Source organism: Mastigoproctus giganteus, chromosome 7, assembly GCF_048544385.1.
Source record: "Mastigoproctus giganteus isolate SK-2022 chromosome 7, ASM4854438v1, whole genome shotgun sequence".
Lineage (NCBI taxonomy): Eukaryota > Metazoa > Arthropoda > Arachnida > Uropygi > Thelyphonidae > Mastigoproctus > Mastigoproctus giganteus.
In genome coordinates, this window is record NC_143581.1 from 162,822,133 (window position 1) to 162,837,958 (window position 15,826).

The following is a 15,826-nucleotide window of genomic DNA, read 5'->3' on the forward strand; positions in this document are numbered from 1 at the left end:
ACTTTCTGTTGAAGAATAAAATGGAAGGAAAATCGAGGGGAAGACGTGCAGAGCAAGACTTGCAACTAGGTGGAAGGATGGGATCACTGAACTTCTGGGCATGACACTTTGCGATGCCGCTCATAGAGAACATGATCGATGCAGTTGGAGGAATTTGTTGGTGGCCACAACAGCTCCTCAGGGAGCTATGTGACTGGAAGAAGATGTATGAAAAAATAATAATTGCCAGATTTCTATTTGCCCAATTTTAATAAAATATGAGGTGGTTTGACTTATCTTTCTAAAACAGCCAAATATAAAATTTCACAAAAATCTGTCCACTAGAAGTCTAGTTGCTAGATGCGGATGGGACATGGTGCTTTACACATATATGTCAACGTGCTTAAAAAGGGATTTTTTTCAATCCTGAATTATGCTTCCTTCAATAATTTAAAGAAAAAAGCAATTTTTTTTGAGTTTAATAGGAAAATAATATTAATGACACAACCAGGAAGTCTGTCCTTTACCAAAATTCCATGAATATGTGCAGTGTATGTTCTGGCACCATTCTGTTGAAACCAAATTTCCTCTTGAAGGTTACAAGTCTCTAGAGCAAAGTTTCCGGCATCCCCCTCCCCCCATACTTCTCCTTCAACCCATGCATGGTACTAAGTACTATAGGTTTTGATACCTTTCGTGTTTGGGGTTTTTTCATAAAAAAAAAAAAAAAACACAATTTCTTGTCAAAAAATTTTTGCAACATGTTGAAGTAGAGAAGTCACTGCAAAGAAATAGTTGCAACATGTTGCAGTAATCAATAGAGGCCACTGCAATACTTACATGTTACATCCTCAAAGAAGTATGGCTCAATTAGCTTTGATGAGCAAATTTTGCACCAAATAGTAATTTCTGGCAAACTCAAAGGTATCTCACAGCATTTTTGGTTAGTCTACAGGCTCCACAGAATTTAAAGTTCTGGGTATTGAGCAAACCATGTAAATAAGCAAGATATTCATCTGTAAAAAGCACATCATCTAAAGACAGGCCACCGTTGTCACACATTTCAAGTACTGTTTTTCAAACCTCATTCACCTTCTTTATCCTCATCAGTTAATGTCTGAAGGGTTTGAATCTTGGTTGGAATGGGGTGAAGGGTGACATGTAGGATCCCTTGAATTGTTTTTTCGTTTATTCCTAGGGCTGCCAATAACTTTCTGGTGTATTTTTCTATGACTATTTCTGATGGCAATCCTTACCTTGTAAGTTGCTTTTGGTGTTTGGCATGTTGTTCGATGGCCATTATTTTCTTTTTAGATTTAAGACAGTTCCCTTTTCTTTTCTTGAATTTTTTTTTGCAATCTTCTTAATAGTTGCAGTTGTGGAAACCCTTGAAACTGTCATTTCATATGAAATTCACTAGAAATTTATTTTCTATCAGGGTCTATACAAAAAAAAACTGTCTTGATTGAGCAAATTGTGGTTGAAGAGTTTGACTTAATGTGAACTGATAAGCTATTTCTTTAGCTACTTAACTATTTAAAAAATGCACAGAAAAGCTGAATTAGCTGCTGTCTACTAAACTTGGAAGTGTGAAGTGTATGCATCATATACTTTTAAGTTTAGAACAAACTTTTGCACAAATTTTGAAATGTGATATATGTTTGTGCCCCACCCTGTACAAATAAATTAATCTAATAAAAATAATTATTTTCTTTTCAAGTACAGTCCTCACCACATATTTCTGTTTAAAGGTGTAGGCTTCACCACACATTTTTACAATTTGATGTGGCCTATCGTATAAAAAGGCTGGGAACCACTATCTATGTACAAAATGTATATTCCACATTAAGTTTTGTTTAAGTAAGTTGAGAATTGAATGAAGAGTTTAAATTAAGAAATAAGGTAACAAATGAAATTAAGGGTGGCTAACAGAACTTATATGTCAATTCCCATGATATGGGAGACACAAATTGTGTATCTTGAAAACATAAAGGAATTAACTAAACTAAGAATTTGAGGCTACAAAGGATGGACCAGCCATTTCAAACATGTAAAATGACACAAATTGCTGCAATTTTTTAATAAATCGTTAATTTTTTTATACAACTGAAGAACTGATTATGTGCAGCAACACTAACATCATAACTACAATATACTAGAGATAATATTTTATCTCTAGTATGTTGTGGTGACGTTAGAGCCAGATTACTATCTGGCAGGAAGTCAACTCTAGATAATTTCTGTTGTTATATGGTTTTAGCCACATCAGAAACTTAGATAAAATTATGCCAAATTATAGACAGATGATGACATGAAGAAGATTATACTGCAACATTCCCAAAAGAAATACCCAAAATACAACATACAATGGGGGGGGATATAAAAAGTAAACAGATATGTCCCTGAACAGTTAAGGAAATTACTTTGAAAACTAATGTATTTCTAGTTAGTAATAAAATTAAACTTGCTTCTTTGGCACAATAACTGTTATTAGCCAGAAAGACAAAACCAATAAGAAAATATCAATTAATTTTGCTAAAACCATGCATATTTATTTAAAATCTTACAGAAACTGCTACAGGTTTATTTTCGTGTTTGTCTGGATACCACTGCAGCGCAAGTCTTTTGTAGCTTTTCAGAACATTTTCAAGACTGGCATCTAAAGAAATTAGTCAACACAAATAAGACTGATGATGAAATAAATATGAAACAAAACTGATGTAATAATAATATAACTGAAGCAAATTTGTAACAAAATTTCCTTAAATGAAAATATGTCAAATATTTAAGAACACTTGCATTATTAGTAAACATGCATCATTCAGTGAGAACAATAACTAAGTTCTGATCACAAGAGTTTGCTATAATATATAATGCTAATGGAGGCAATGCTCTTTATTCACTCTGTGAATAAAGAGCATTGCCTCCAAAGAAGTACAGGCACTTCAACTTATGAACTTAATTGGTTTTTTCATGTACGTAAGTCCAACTTCGGTTTGTTTGTTATTTGGTTTTTAGGAGCATTAGCAACTAAGGCCATATTGCTCCAGGGATATGCGATGATCATTCCCTGACCTTTCCGCATCCTCCCTTTTTGGTGGTCACAGGCTCGAACCCCAGTCTAACCAAGCGTGTGCTACGCACTGCTGCTCCTGCCCGCCTGGCTACAGAGGCACCCATAAGTCCAACTTCGGTCTTGTAGATGCTAAATACATGTACAGTACTGAGCTCTATCATATTTTTCAAGACTGACTCTACCTCTTCAAATGTATAGAAGTCATGAGAAAATTGTGGAATGAGTTTCTTCCAGATCCCATTCATATTTGATGATGCTATCTCATGCCAGGCAGCATCCATATTCTTGATTGTGTTGTAGATGTCCTTAAACTGCTTTAAGGTCATTCCACCCTCTCTTTATGTTGCTGTTAAGGCTTCCTTAAAAGTTCTTCATGTGTAATAAACCACGAATGTAGCAATAACTCCCTAAATCCATTGGCTGTAAGAGAGAGGTGGTATTGGGAGGTAGTTACACCACTTTAACATTAGAATTAAAATTAACCAAGTGAGGCGGATGGCCAGGAGCATTGTCCAGTACTAACAAGATCTTGAATGGAAGGTTGTTTTCAGCATAGTACTTTTCTACTTGTGGTATGAAATGTTTGTGGAACTACTCCTTGAAGATTTCGAGGTAGCCGGTCCTTTGCAGTAGAGTTAGCTAGTCCTTTGCTGCCTTGTACCCAGGCATTTTCTTTTCCTCCTTCATAATACAGTAAACCCCCGCTATTCGCGGGGGTTACGTTCCTGAGAAATGTCGCGAATACCGAAAACGCGAATACTGAGTTATGGCTCCCATAATAATAAAGGGGTTCCGTTCCAAAGTATGAAATATATAAGAAAAACTAGTCTAAAATGTTGCCTATGTATGTATTATATGTACCTTCATAATATGACTATGTACATAGACAGTACATAGTGAAATGCAAGCATATGGCATCGAAATGAAAATAAGAAACAATTTAATATTAAATGTAATATTTATTAGAAATTTCAAACAAATCTCTCAAACCAGCGCCTTTGCTAGCAAAAAAACTTATCCCGCCTGTGCTATCACCAGTTTCACTAAAGTGTTGATAAAGGAGTTTTGCCTTTTCACGAATGATGTGTGAACTTAACGGAATTTTATTTTGAGTTCGGTCTTCTATCCACAGATTTAAAGCCTTTTCCATTTTTTCTAATTTAACATCACGAGTTACAGAGCAAATTTTTGAAGCAATTAGCGCGTTTTCACGGACACTACGGCGGATTTTTTCTTCCGATTTTTTGATTGATCCGTTGACTCATTGATTTTATAATGTTTTGCCACTGAGACACTTTTACCATTAGAAATTTTATCTAATAACTCAATTTTATTCACTAATGTCATCACCTTCTTTGATATTATCACATTTCTCTTGTTATTCGTAGCCATATTTTTGTAGGGGTTAGAAAGAACTTGTCCACAATAAAGTCACTTTGTTCCGTTAACACACTCGAAAAAGTCTGTTTTACACTGCAAAACGGTAGATTTATCATTTTTTTAAGATATCAATTTATAAATTGATAAATTTATTTAATTTATAAGCATATAAATTAAAAGCAAACGACGAAACCTTCCATGACAAGCGCATAACCCATACCGAACAAGGATTAGCGAGAAACATCCACGCTCGCGATTTTGTCACCCCTCTTCCCCCACCCACTGAGCGCTGTTTTAACCGGAAAAGATAATTTTAGCCACGCCCATGTTTTTTTATGACGGAAAATATTCACGGCGCATTAAAATTCACATTTTTTTAGGTTTCATTTTATATTAAATCGGCGATCGCGAATACGCGAAACCGCGAATACAGATACCGCGAATAGCGGGGGTTTACTGTATATGTGCGATCAGGCACTTTTTTTTAAATGTAGACACTCTTCATTATAAGGTAACTATTTTTTAACCCCTTAATCGTTTATTCTACTTATACTTGGACTCGGGGGGGGGGAAGAGTCTCCACGGACTGGAGACATGCAAATGTATCTGCAACTCACAAAGGGGGAACAACGGGTGACACGAGTAATTACAGACCTGTTAGTTTGTCTTCTGTTCCAGGGAAAATAATGGAACCACTGGTTAAAGAAGCATTGCAGTATCATCTAGACAAGACAGCAGTAACAATTCAGACACAGCATGGGTTTGTCAAGGGGAAGTCTTGTCTGACCAATCTGATTGGATACTATGATGTGGTCACAAAGGAACTGGATGCAAAAAATTATTTTGATATCATATACTTGGATTTCAGGAAAGCTTTTGATATTGTTGCAGTTAGAAAACTACTGTACAAATTAGAGCAGTATGTCATTAGGGGAAATTTGCTACAATGGATAAAAGGATGGTTGAGTGGGAGAAGACAGACCGGTAATCAATGGGTACTGATCTACGTGGACTAATGTTATTAGTGGTGTCCCTTAGGGTTCGGCGTTGGGCCCATTGTTGTTTTCTATATTCATCAATGATATTGATGAAGGTATATCAAGTTTAATGTCAAAGTTTGCAGAGGAAACAAAGGTTGGCTGGGCTGTTAATGACACTAAAGACAGTATGCTGCTGCAACAAGATCTGGAAAAGTTGGTAGATGGGCTGAGAAGTGGCAACTAAAGTTTAACATTGACAAATGCAAAGTACTGCATATGGGTAGCAGTTTTTGGTTTTTTTTTTTTTAGGAGCATTAGCAACTAAGGCCATATTGCTCCGTGAATATGCGGTGGTCATTCCCAGACCTTTCCGCATCCTCCGTATTTGGTGGTGACGGGCTCGAACCCCGGTCTAATCAAGAAGCGTGTGCTACGCACTGCTGCTCCTTCCCACCTGGCTACGGAGGCGCCTGGGTAGCAGTAATCCCAGGGAAATGTACCAACTGGGTGGTGTTACACTCAGGATAATGGAGAATGAAAGAGACCTGGGGGTAACTGTGCAGTCAGATATGAAGTTTTCTAAGCAGTGCAGACAGGCTGCCAGAGTAGGTCACGGGGTCTTGTCAGTGATATACAGGAATTTTGTGAGCAGAGATAAAGGTGATTGTATAAGGCAGTGGTCAAGCCACACCTTGAGTACTGCGTAGAGGTCTGGAAGCCTCATTTTAGGACGAATATAGATGTTTGTTTGTTATTTGGATTTTAGGAGCATTAGCAACTAAGGCCATATTGCTCCGGGGATATGCAGTGGTCATTCCCTGACCTTTCCGCATCCTCCGTATTTGGTGGTGACGGGCTCGAACCCCGGTGACGATGAATATAGAGTTGCTAGAACGAGTACAGAGAAGGGCAACAAGACTGGTGAAGGAAACAAAGGGGGTGCTCTTATGAAGAAAGGCTTAAGTTCTGCAAATTGCAGCTTCTGGAGGCTAGGCATCTGCAAGGCGATCTGAATTGAGGTGTATAAGGCCTTGAATGGATTGAGCAGGCTCAATGCTGACAGGATAGTTCTGCTTACTCAGACTAAGAACCTGAGGGGGCATAGATTCAAATTTAGGAAAGACAGTTGTAAAATAGATGTGTGGAAGTTTGCCTTTAGCCAGCGGGTAGTTGATTGCTGGAACAAACTTCCATCAGTTGTTGTGGAAGTTGAGAGCTTAAATAAATTCAAGGCAGAAGTAGACAAACATTTAGAATGAATGGATCAGTGAAATGGGAAGGGTTTTTTTTGGCTGATGCTGTATAAGCTTGCTTTCTTGCATCATATGCCTCTGCTAATGCTAATGCAATACTGCATTTGTACACTGTACAGATTTCAGTGTGAATCCTATTTTAATTGAGATGTACCAAACCCACATTTTAACCTACTTTGAATTATAATGATGAACACTATCATAATTAAAGACTACCGGATAAAGTAATGTTAGTAATAAATCAATTAGAATAATTCCATTTTTTGCAGAAAAATCACTTAAATGGTCAATAATATATGATTTGAGTCTAGTGAAGAATAAATCTTCAATGGCCATCTAAAACTTGTTTTTTTTTTTGAAAATTTTCATTTACACCCAGTTCTGGTATAGTGAATTTTCAACCATTATGACTGCTATGGAATAAGCAAACATTGAATAGTATTGAATTTATTTTTAAATATCTGATATAACCTACATATGAGTAGAAACAATATCACAAATAACAGTAGTCAACATTGAAGAGAAATCAAATGTATATAACCAAATATCAAAAATACTTACATTTATTTGAATATCAATTAATATATTATAATACCTCTCTATAATGAAAAGCATATATTATTTATAAGTTAAAATTAACTGAAGATGACTCTTGGAAAACTAAACATTTTAAACAAACATCATTACCATATAAATTGAAGCAAATGTATCAACTGCAAATATTTTATTTCCTTATCTACAAATATAATCTCCATTATGACTGCTCATAGATGCTCTTCAACATATCTACTTTATTTGTTTTTTAACCCCTTAAATGTTATTCACTAAAACAATGCTTATAACCTTTTATTCTAGGTGTATTGTATTTGTACACTATATGGGATTTATAGTGAATTCTGTTTTTACTTCAGATGTACCTCATCCACATTTTAACCTATTCCGAACTTTGATTATACATGAATTACTAATCAACCATTCTTGAATATCCCTTAATTCATAAATAAATTAAAATAAAAACAAAGCAGCTATTTCAGTGATAATATTTTCTAGGAATGTCATCTGATATGGAATTACATAACAGTATTATATTAGACTCTTGTAAGTTTTCATTTGTGTTATGGGATTTAAAATAATTTGAATATTTAAGTAGTTTCACTTACGCTGTTTATACATATAGTAAAATATGCATTACACTGGCTGATTAGGCTAATGTAAATGTACATTTACTTTTATAAACAATATCTATATTAGGACACTATCCAAATATAATTTCTCCAATATCAGTATACACTGTATTCTTCTGTATATATTCATATACAGAAGAATTATTTTTTGTCTCTTATATAGGAAAGAAAATGATATATCTATATAAGAAATTCTATACTGAAAATTTTCTCCAATACTATATTGTGTTGTATTGATTTAGTGGTAGCGAGTGATGCCCATATTTAATTTTAATGGTATATACCAGGGGTGGGCACGCATGAGATCAATGAGAGCCGCATTCTGGTGTTTCATATATTATAAAGAGCCACACCATAGTTATCTAGTTTTAAATACACAAATTCAAATTTAATTTAATTTAATTTATATGATTACATATTCTACACAAGTCTTAAGTGCTATGTAAAATATACATATATAAGAAAATATAAATAAGAGAAAGAAAATATAAAATAATTATTTCAAAATTTTAATAATAAAAATTAAATATAATAAAAATGCATTAATAAAAAGTATAACGTTTAACGAAGACCTTTGGTCAAATCTTTGAAATTTGGCGTAAAATTCGTTAAAGCCATTCGCAGCAATTCAATGAGATGATGATTGGTCAACTGTGAGCAATATTTCGACTTCACGAACTTCATTGTGGAGTACAAAGATTCACAGAAATATGTTGTACCAAAAATTGAAATTAGACGGTAAGCAGCTTTCTTTAAATGTAGATATTTTGATTTTGACATGAGTTTCCAAAATTCAATTATAGAAGTAGATTTGTGCTGCATTTGCAATGCCTGATCGTCTTTCATCTCTAATAACTCCAATTCCCCAGCCGCTTTTTCAACAAGTATTATTTCAGAAATTGGAAATCCATCTTCAATAATATCACAAATAAATGGGTTCACAAAATATGCAAATGTAGATTTCAAACTTTTCAAACCTATGTTCGAAATCTGCTTGCAATTCTTCCAATTTTTCTTTGTATCCGTCTAACTTGTCTTCTTTTATATTAATTATATTTGCTTTTACTCGTGGAAAATTATTAAATATTTTGTTCTTAAGATCGTACACAAAAAGCCGAAGTTTAGCTTCAAAACTAAATACAGTTTGTGACAAATCAATAATAATTTTTTCCTTTACTTGTAAAGCCAAATTAAGTGTTTGCAAATGTTCTGTAATGTCTGTAAGGAACATTAAGTCAGAAAGCCAAGTTTCATTTTCTAATTCTGGGTATTTTTTTTCTTTTTCTTTTGTAAATGTTATGATAGGATTTATGAGTTCCACAAAACGGCTCAAAACATTGTAAGTTGACAGCCATCTTACAACACACCATAGGGATAAATCACTGGGCAATTCATCTGTTTCGTCATTCACCCGCAACTCTTCTAAAAAGTTCTTAAATTGATGATGTGTTTTGGCATTTGTTCTAATTAAATTCACAATCTGCAAAACATCTTCCACACATTGTCATATTTAAAGTACTTCGCTATGAGATGCTCACGGTGAATTATACAGTGAAGAGGTAAGAAACATGGAATTTTAGGATCGTTGTTTAAAAGACTAATGAGACCTTGGTTTTTCCTTATCATTGCAGGCGCTCCATCAGTCGCAACACTTACAAGTTTATCACGAGGCAATTCAAACCTGTTCATTACTTCATCAAGCGCATTTCTAACATCGATTCCGCAAGTTGTTTCGATAAGAGCTACTAGGTCTAACATTTCTTCCTTCATATTTACATCTACAGAAACATAGTGGACAAAAACGGCCAATTGTGGAACATCCTGAATGTCTGTATAGACTCGTCGAGAGCTAAACTAAATGCTGTACAATTTTTTAAATCACACATCAAACTATTTTCAACATTTTTACTAATTGCACCAATACAACGCTCAGTTGTACGGTGTGACATAAGAACCTTTGTCATCAATTTATGCAGTTTTGTGTTATCTGGATCCAAAACTTTAACCACTTCTTCCAAGTTTCTTTTAATAAATTCTCCTTCTCCATATGAACGTTTGGCACGAGCAATATTCCAAGCTATCAAAAAACTAGCTTTGTTTGCTCTGTCATTTTCACAACTAAAAGAAGACAAGAGTCCTTGTTGCTTATGAAGACCAGATTGCAAGGACTTAAGTTTCTCTGTTCGCAATTTTGAATTCAGTGGATATTGAGTTGAAAAGTGGCGATGACTTACTTCGTAATGTCGACGTAAATTGCTTACTTTGTAGTTTGCAATTGTAACTTTACAAATAAGACATGACTTTCCATTATTGTCAATAAAAGCAAAATTCTCTACCCATTCTTCTTGAAAGATTCTACTTTCTTGTTCGTGTTTTCGTTTTTTGATATTTTCTGAGGTCATGTTATCAAAAAATTTAAATAAATTTAATTCCAAAGTCTGAAATTGAAACTGTTATGGGAGGTTTGGTCACATTTTCTACCCACTCCCGGTTTAGTGTTGCACAAGTCCGCTGATGGCGCCAGCAGTGTAAATGCGCACAGATTTATTTATAATCAAAATAAAAATAGAAAAATATCTAGACATAAAAAAAAAAAATAAAATAAACACAGCATAAAATCCATATAACAAAATATTAGTTACTTAGTTAATTTAACAACATTCAGTGAAAGAAGTTCTGAATTAATAAAAAAAATGGATTTAAATTTTCAATGCGAGCCGCACTTAACTCAACGAAGAGCCGCATGCGGCTCTGAGAGCCACATTTGCCCACCGTTGGTATATACATTGATGACAATTACTTGTTTTGTTTTCCACTGACATTTTGATAAACACTGAAGTGACAGTATCAGCATGTTCATCAATCATAGAACTTTTGCTTTATAAAAGAAATAAATGATTTGCTAATGCTTATATTAGAAGGGGTGGAGGGGTCACGCTTCTTATCAAAGGTAGCTGAGTACGAAAAGAGCTTTTGCTGAGTCTAAAGTTGTCTGCCAGCACACAATCTATGTGGTGTGAATTAGTCAGAAGTAAAGGAACGATGAGAGTGGGAGTAATCTACAGACTAGAAGATTGTGAAGAATACAATGAGAGTGTAAATGCAGATGGATTGGGTAAGCAAGCGTGAATGTCTTATTATGGGCAACTTTAATCTGCCCCAGATTGATTGGAATAAGTGGGAGGGAAACTCACCATGGAGAAAAACTTTTTTAGATAAACTAGATGATTATTATTTGTACCAGCAGGTTGGAGAAAGTACTAGGAGTGAGAATATTCTTGACCTCATCATTACTAATGAATCAGATGACATCACAGGACTTAAAAGTACAGGAACCATTGTCAGGAAGTCACCATGCAATCGTCAGCTGGAAGATGAAAAATGATGTTGCAGTAGTTAAAAGTAAAGGCACGGGCTTTAACTTCAGAAGAGGGGACTTTGACAGTTTAAGGCACTGTATAGCATCTGTGAACTGGGCAGATTGCTGAAAGACGGCAATTACATTTGAACTATAAAATACTTTTAAAGCAAAAATCACAGAAGATTACATATTTTTAAGAAAATATTGCAGAAGAAGGATGCTGAATGGATGATTGCAGAGGTGGCTGGTCAAATATAGCAGAAAAAGATAGCATGGGACAGTTACAGAGTGATCAAAAGTATTGAAGCCTATAACAGGTACAAGTTGATCTATAACAGTAGCACAAATAAGGTCAGGGAGGCCAAGGCTGCATATGAGAAAGCATTGGCTAAGAGATCAAAGAATGGAGATAAGGAATTTTTCATGTATGTGAATACAAGAAAAATGTGATCAGATTGGACCCCTGTGCACAGTCTTAGACAACCCAGCTAACGTGGTTGAATTGAACAAGTACTTTTCATTTGTCTTTACTGATGACAGACCCTTCGTTGTTGTTGTTGTTTGTTACTTGGTTTTTAGGAGCATTAGCAACTAAGGCCATATTGCTCCGGGGATATGCGGTGGTCATTCCCTGACCTTTCTGCATCCTCCGTATTTGGTGGTGATGGGCTCGAACCCCGGTCTAATCAAGAAGCGTGTGCTACGCACTGCTGCTCCTTCCCACCTGGCTACGGAGGTGCCTGAGTTTCTATGCAGTAAGAAAATTAAACTTCAGTTCTCACCAGATGAGTGAATCTGGAAGATGCTAATTACCAACGTGCAGTGTGAAACTATGAAACTATCACATGCATCAGACAACACAGCAGCAATCTCCAATGCAGAATGTGTTGGTCACACAGGAGGTAGGTGTTGATGATTTGTCAGGGAAATGGAAATATATTGTGCAAAAAGGAGAGGTGGAATAGGACCAAGGTATGTTTGCCAGGGTCAAAAGTTGATGTTGTACAGCAGATATCATCTTTTAATGGCACAAAAGATATTGTGTACATGTTGGCATTAATGACATTAAAAAAGGTCTGTGGACTTAACTGACAAGTAGGGGCAATGTTAAATAAAAGTTGCGAGTTAAGGTTAAATTTGAAAGTGTTTGCAATTCTGCCTAGAAGCAACAGGAGGGAGTATAAGATCAGAGCCTTGCCAATCAATTCGGCCATGAAGAGACTATGCACGACTTGTGATAGAATCTTTCTCAGTGTGGTCAGTGCTTGTTAACAGGAGAGACTGCTTCTACAGGGATGAGATACACTTAAATAGAAAGAGTGTAAGGATATTTGCTGATGCTATTAAGGCAATGTTAGGTGGGTCAGTAAACTGCTAGCTTGAGAGGAGACAGACTAATAGATTAACAATGGCCGCAAGCAGAGGGTAAATTGATTCCAGCACTGATTCTAATGGGAATATCGGCAGCCTGGAAAGCAAGGTGCTGGGGATTTTAAGGCCTGCTGCGAGTCAATATGAAACAAGTAAATATATGGGCTGTGTTAGGGTAACTAAAAGTAAGACCAGGTGCATGTATACTTGCACATACACCAATGTTAGGAGCATAATAAAAAATTTGATAAATTTTGAAGTGCTGGTCAAGTCACAAAATGCAGACATTGTTGGGACAACAGAGATGTGGTGTCACTCAGATATAACGGATGTGGAATCTGAATATGGGGAATACAATGTGTAGAAATGACAGACAGGATAGGAGTTTGTTTGTTTGTTTGTTATTTGGTTTTTAGGAGCATTAGCAACTAAGGCCATACTGCTCCGCGATATGCGGTGGTCATTCCCTGACCTTTCCGCATCCTCCGTATTTGGTGGTGATGGGCTCGAACCCCGGTCTAATCAAGAAGCATGTGCTATGCACTGCTGCTCCTTCCCACCTGGCTACAGAGGCCCCCGGATAGGAGTGGGGAATGTATGTTCTTAGTTATGAAGCACATGAAATCTAAAGCAGGGCATCCAATTGACATGGGTGGCCAGTACAATGTTGAGTCAGTTTGGCGTGCCATGTTCACTGGGAAAGCAAAAATGAAAACAGGGGTGTATTTTAGGTATAATGACTGTGATGAGCACAATGAAAACGTTTACAGAGAATAGAGTGACCCAGTAAATCAGAATGTCTTTTAATGGGGTTTTAACCTCCCAGATATTGTGTGGATCTTGTCAGTTGGCACTCACACACTAGCAAGACTTTTTGCTGATTTCTAGGATAACTGTTTTCTACAGCAGTATTTTAGAGGGGCAACAAGAGGAAGCAATGCTCTTGATCTGATTATCAGCAACGATTCTTCGTGCATTAAGAATCTCAAGTTAGAAGACCCACAGGGTAACAGTGATCACAGCGTACTGATATGGATATACTTAAAGCAGTAACTACCATCAAGAGTAAAGTGAAGGATTTTTGCTTTCGTAAAGAAGATTACAGTGGTCTCAGACATTTTTTAAATTACATACAGTGGAACCAATTAATAATGTTACCAACTATAAATTTGAAATGGGACGTATTCAGGAAAAAAATTATTGAAGCTACTAGACTTTTCATACCAACTAAGAAATATCATTTAAAGATTTGACCTAAATGGATGTTACATGAACTAATGAAATACAGGGCAGAGAAGAAGAACGCATGGGATTCATACAAATTATCGGGTAATACAGAAACTTACGGTAGATAAAAACTAGTCTGTAATCCAGTCACAAAGGAGGTTAGGGAAACCAAGAGAAATCTTTGGCAAAGAATGCAAAGAAAAACAGCAAAGACTTCTTTACTTATGTAAGCACTAGAAGCAAGGGGATGAATCACATAAGTCCACTTGATATTGATGGTTTGACTGTTGATCATCCTGCCCAGGTTGCTGACAAACTGAATGAGTATTCCGCATCAATATTCACACATGAGAAATTCTATAGGGAAGGGGACGGCAGAAGTTTATCAAGCTTGAATAGAGAACAAAATGATCCTGTACTAACTGAGAGGAAAGTGGCAGAGAAATTGTTGAAGTTACACATAAGAAAGACACCTTAGGTGGCTGAGATCTAACCGATTACACTGGCCAACAAGTAAAATGATAAGAAAAGAAAAATATCCAATCTTGACTAACTTTATGCTGCTGAACATGAAAATGCATTAAAATTTGTCAACTGGCTCTTGTTTTCGGTTGGGGTTTCATATTAGCAAGTTACTCTACATTATCAACTATGACTCGGCAAAATGCACGGCAACGTCGCAGTTTCGGTACCACCATGCTCTTTATCACATGATCAGCAACTGTCACCTTGCTCTGTCTGCACTACATGATAAGTTGTTGTCACCTCAAATGTCACTTCAACTCTATTGCAGTAATAATCGAATATAACTAGATACTGGGTGATTTGTTCTCCATGAGATTCCTACTTTTTGCACAGTATTTGTGTTGTGTAAGATTAGTATGCCCTTAATTGTGTGAATAGTCTGGATGACTTCTGTTACGTATGTGAAAGCGTAACAGAACATATGTAAAAAGTATAAAAAGGGAAGGGTAAGAAAGCATCCCTTACCTGGAGCCATAAAAAAGGTCTACTTCTTGTACTTTGGGTGTAAAGTAGGCGACCAGGACAAGAACTGGGCTCCACACGAATGCAGCACTGCCTGTTCATCAAACTCAATGGGTGAATCGAAAGAGATGTTTTATGCCTTTTGCAGTGCTCATGATATGGAGGGAGCCAACAAATCACGTCACAACTGTTACTTTTGTATGGTGCCTCCTTTTAGAAAAGGGATGACAATAAAGAAAAAGTGGTGCTACTATAGCATGTGATCAGTGGTGAGCTCGCAAGAGCCCATTGTTATTTTTTTTTGAAAATTTGCAAGCCCATTGTTGAAGCGATTACAGGTAGGTCCCATTTTACGATAGTCCATTTTATGACTTTTCACATTAAAGACTGTTTCAAAATATTACCTGAAAAAATTGAAAATAACAAAAATATCACAACTCAGTAACACGTTGCAGCAACACCTGCAAGTCCAAACATGCACTAGGCGTTTCTTTTGTTTTTTGTGGTGCATTTTGGTTGGAATGTTTCTTCTTCTTCTTATTTGGTTTTTAGGAGCATTAGCAACTAAGGCCATATTGCTCCAGGAATATGCGGTGGTCATTCCCTTGACCTTTCCGCATCCTCCGTATTTGGTGGTGACGGGCTCGAACCCCGGTCTAATCAAGAAGCGTGTACTACGCACTGCTGCTCCTTCCCACCTGGCTACGGAGGCGCCCTTGGTTGGAATGATAGCTATGCCAAGAGTTATTATTATTATTATTAATAGCCATTTGGTGCAAGGAAGCCCAAGGCTTATGTTGCACCAGAAAAAAAAAAAAAATTCCCAAGTTATCCTGAGAGAGAGAGAGAGTCAAAAGTAGAAGGGAATCACCAAGAAAGAGAAGAATGATGATATCCAGCTCAGGATCCTGGGTGTGCCAAGCCCATACTCACCAAACGTGGGCAGTGTTATTTCTCATTAATAATAATTTGAATTTGAGGTATTGCTCAAAACATCAAAGGCAGATATTGTGGGGATTTCAGAGACG

At 36.3% G+C, this 15,826-nt stretch overlaps 1 protein-coding gene across 1 annotated transcript in view; it reads right to left on the reverse strand.

Annotated features, from left to right (window-relative positions):
* LOC150083301 (uncharacterized) overlaps positions 1 to 15,826 on the reverse strand; it is a 122,457-nt gene that overhangs the window by 85,645 nt on the left and 20,986 nt on the right. Inside the window, exon 2 of the mRNA XM_090378470.1 lies at positions 2,547 to 2,638. Coding sequence (XP_090234596.1) covers positions 2,547 to 2,638 — 92 coding nt within the window. The remainder of the gene's footprint in view (positions 1 to 2,546; positions 2,639 to 15,826) is intronic.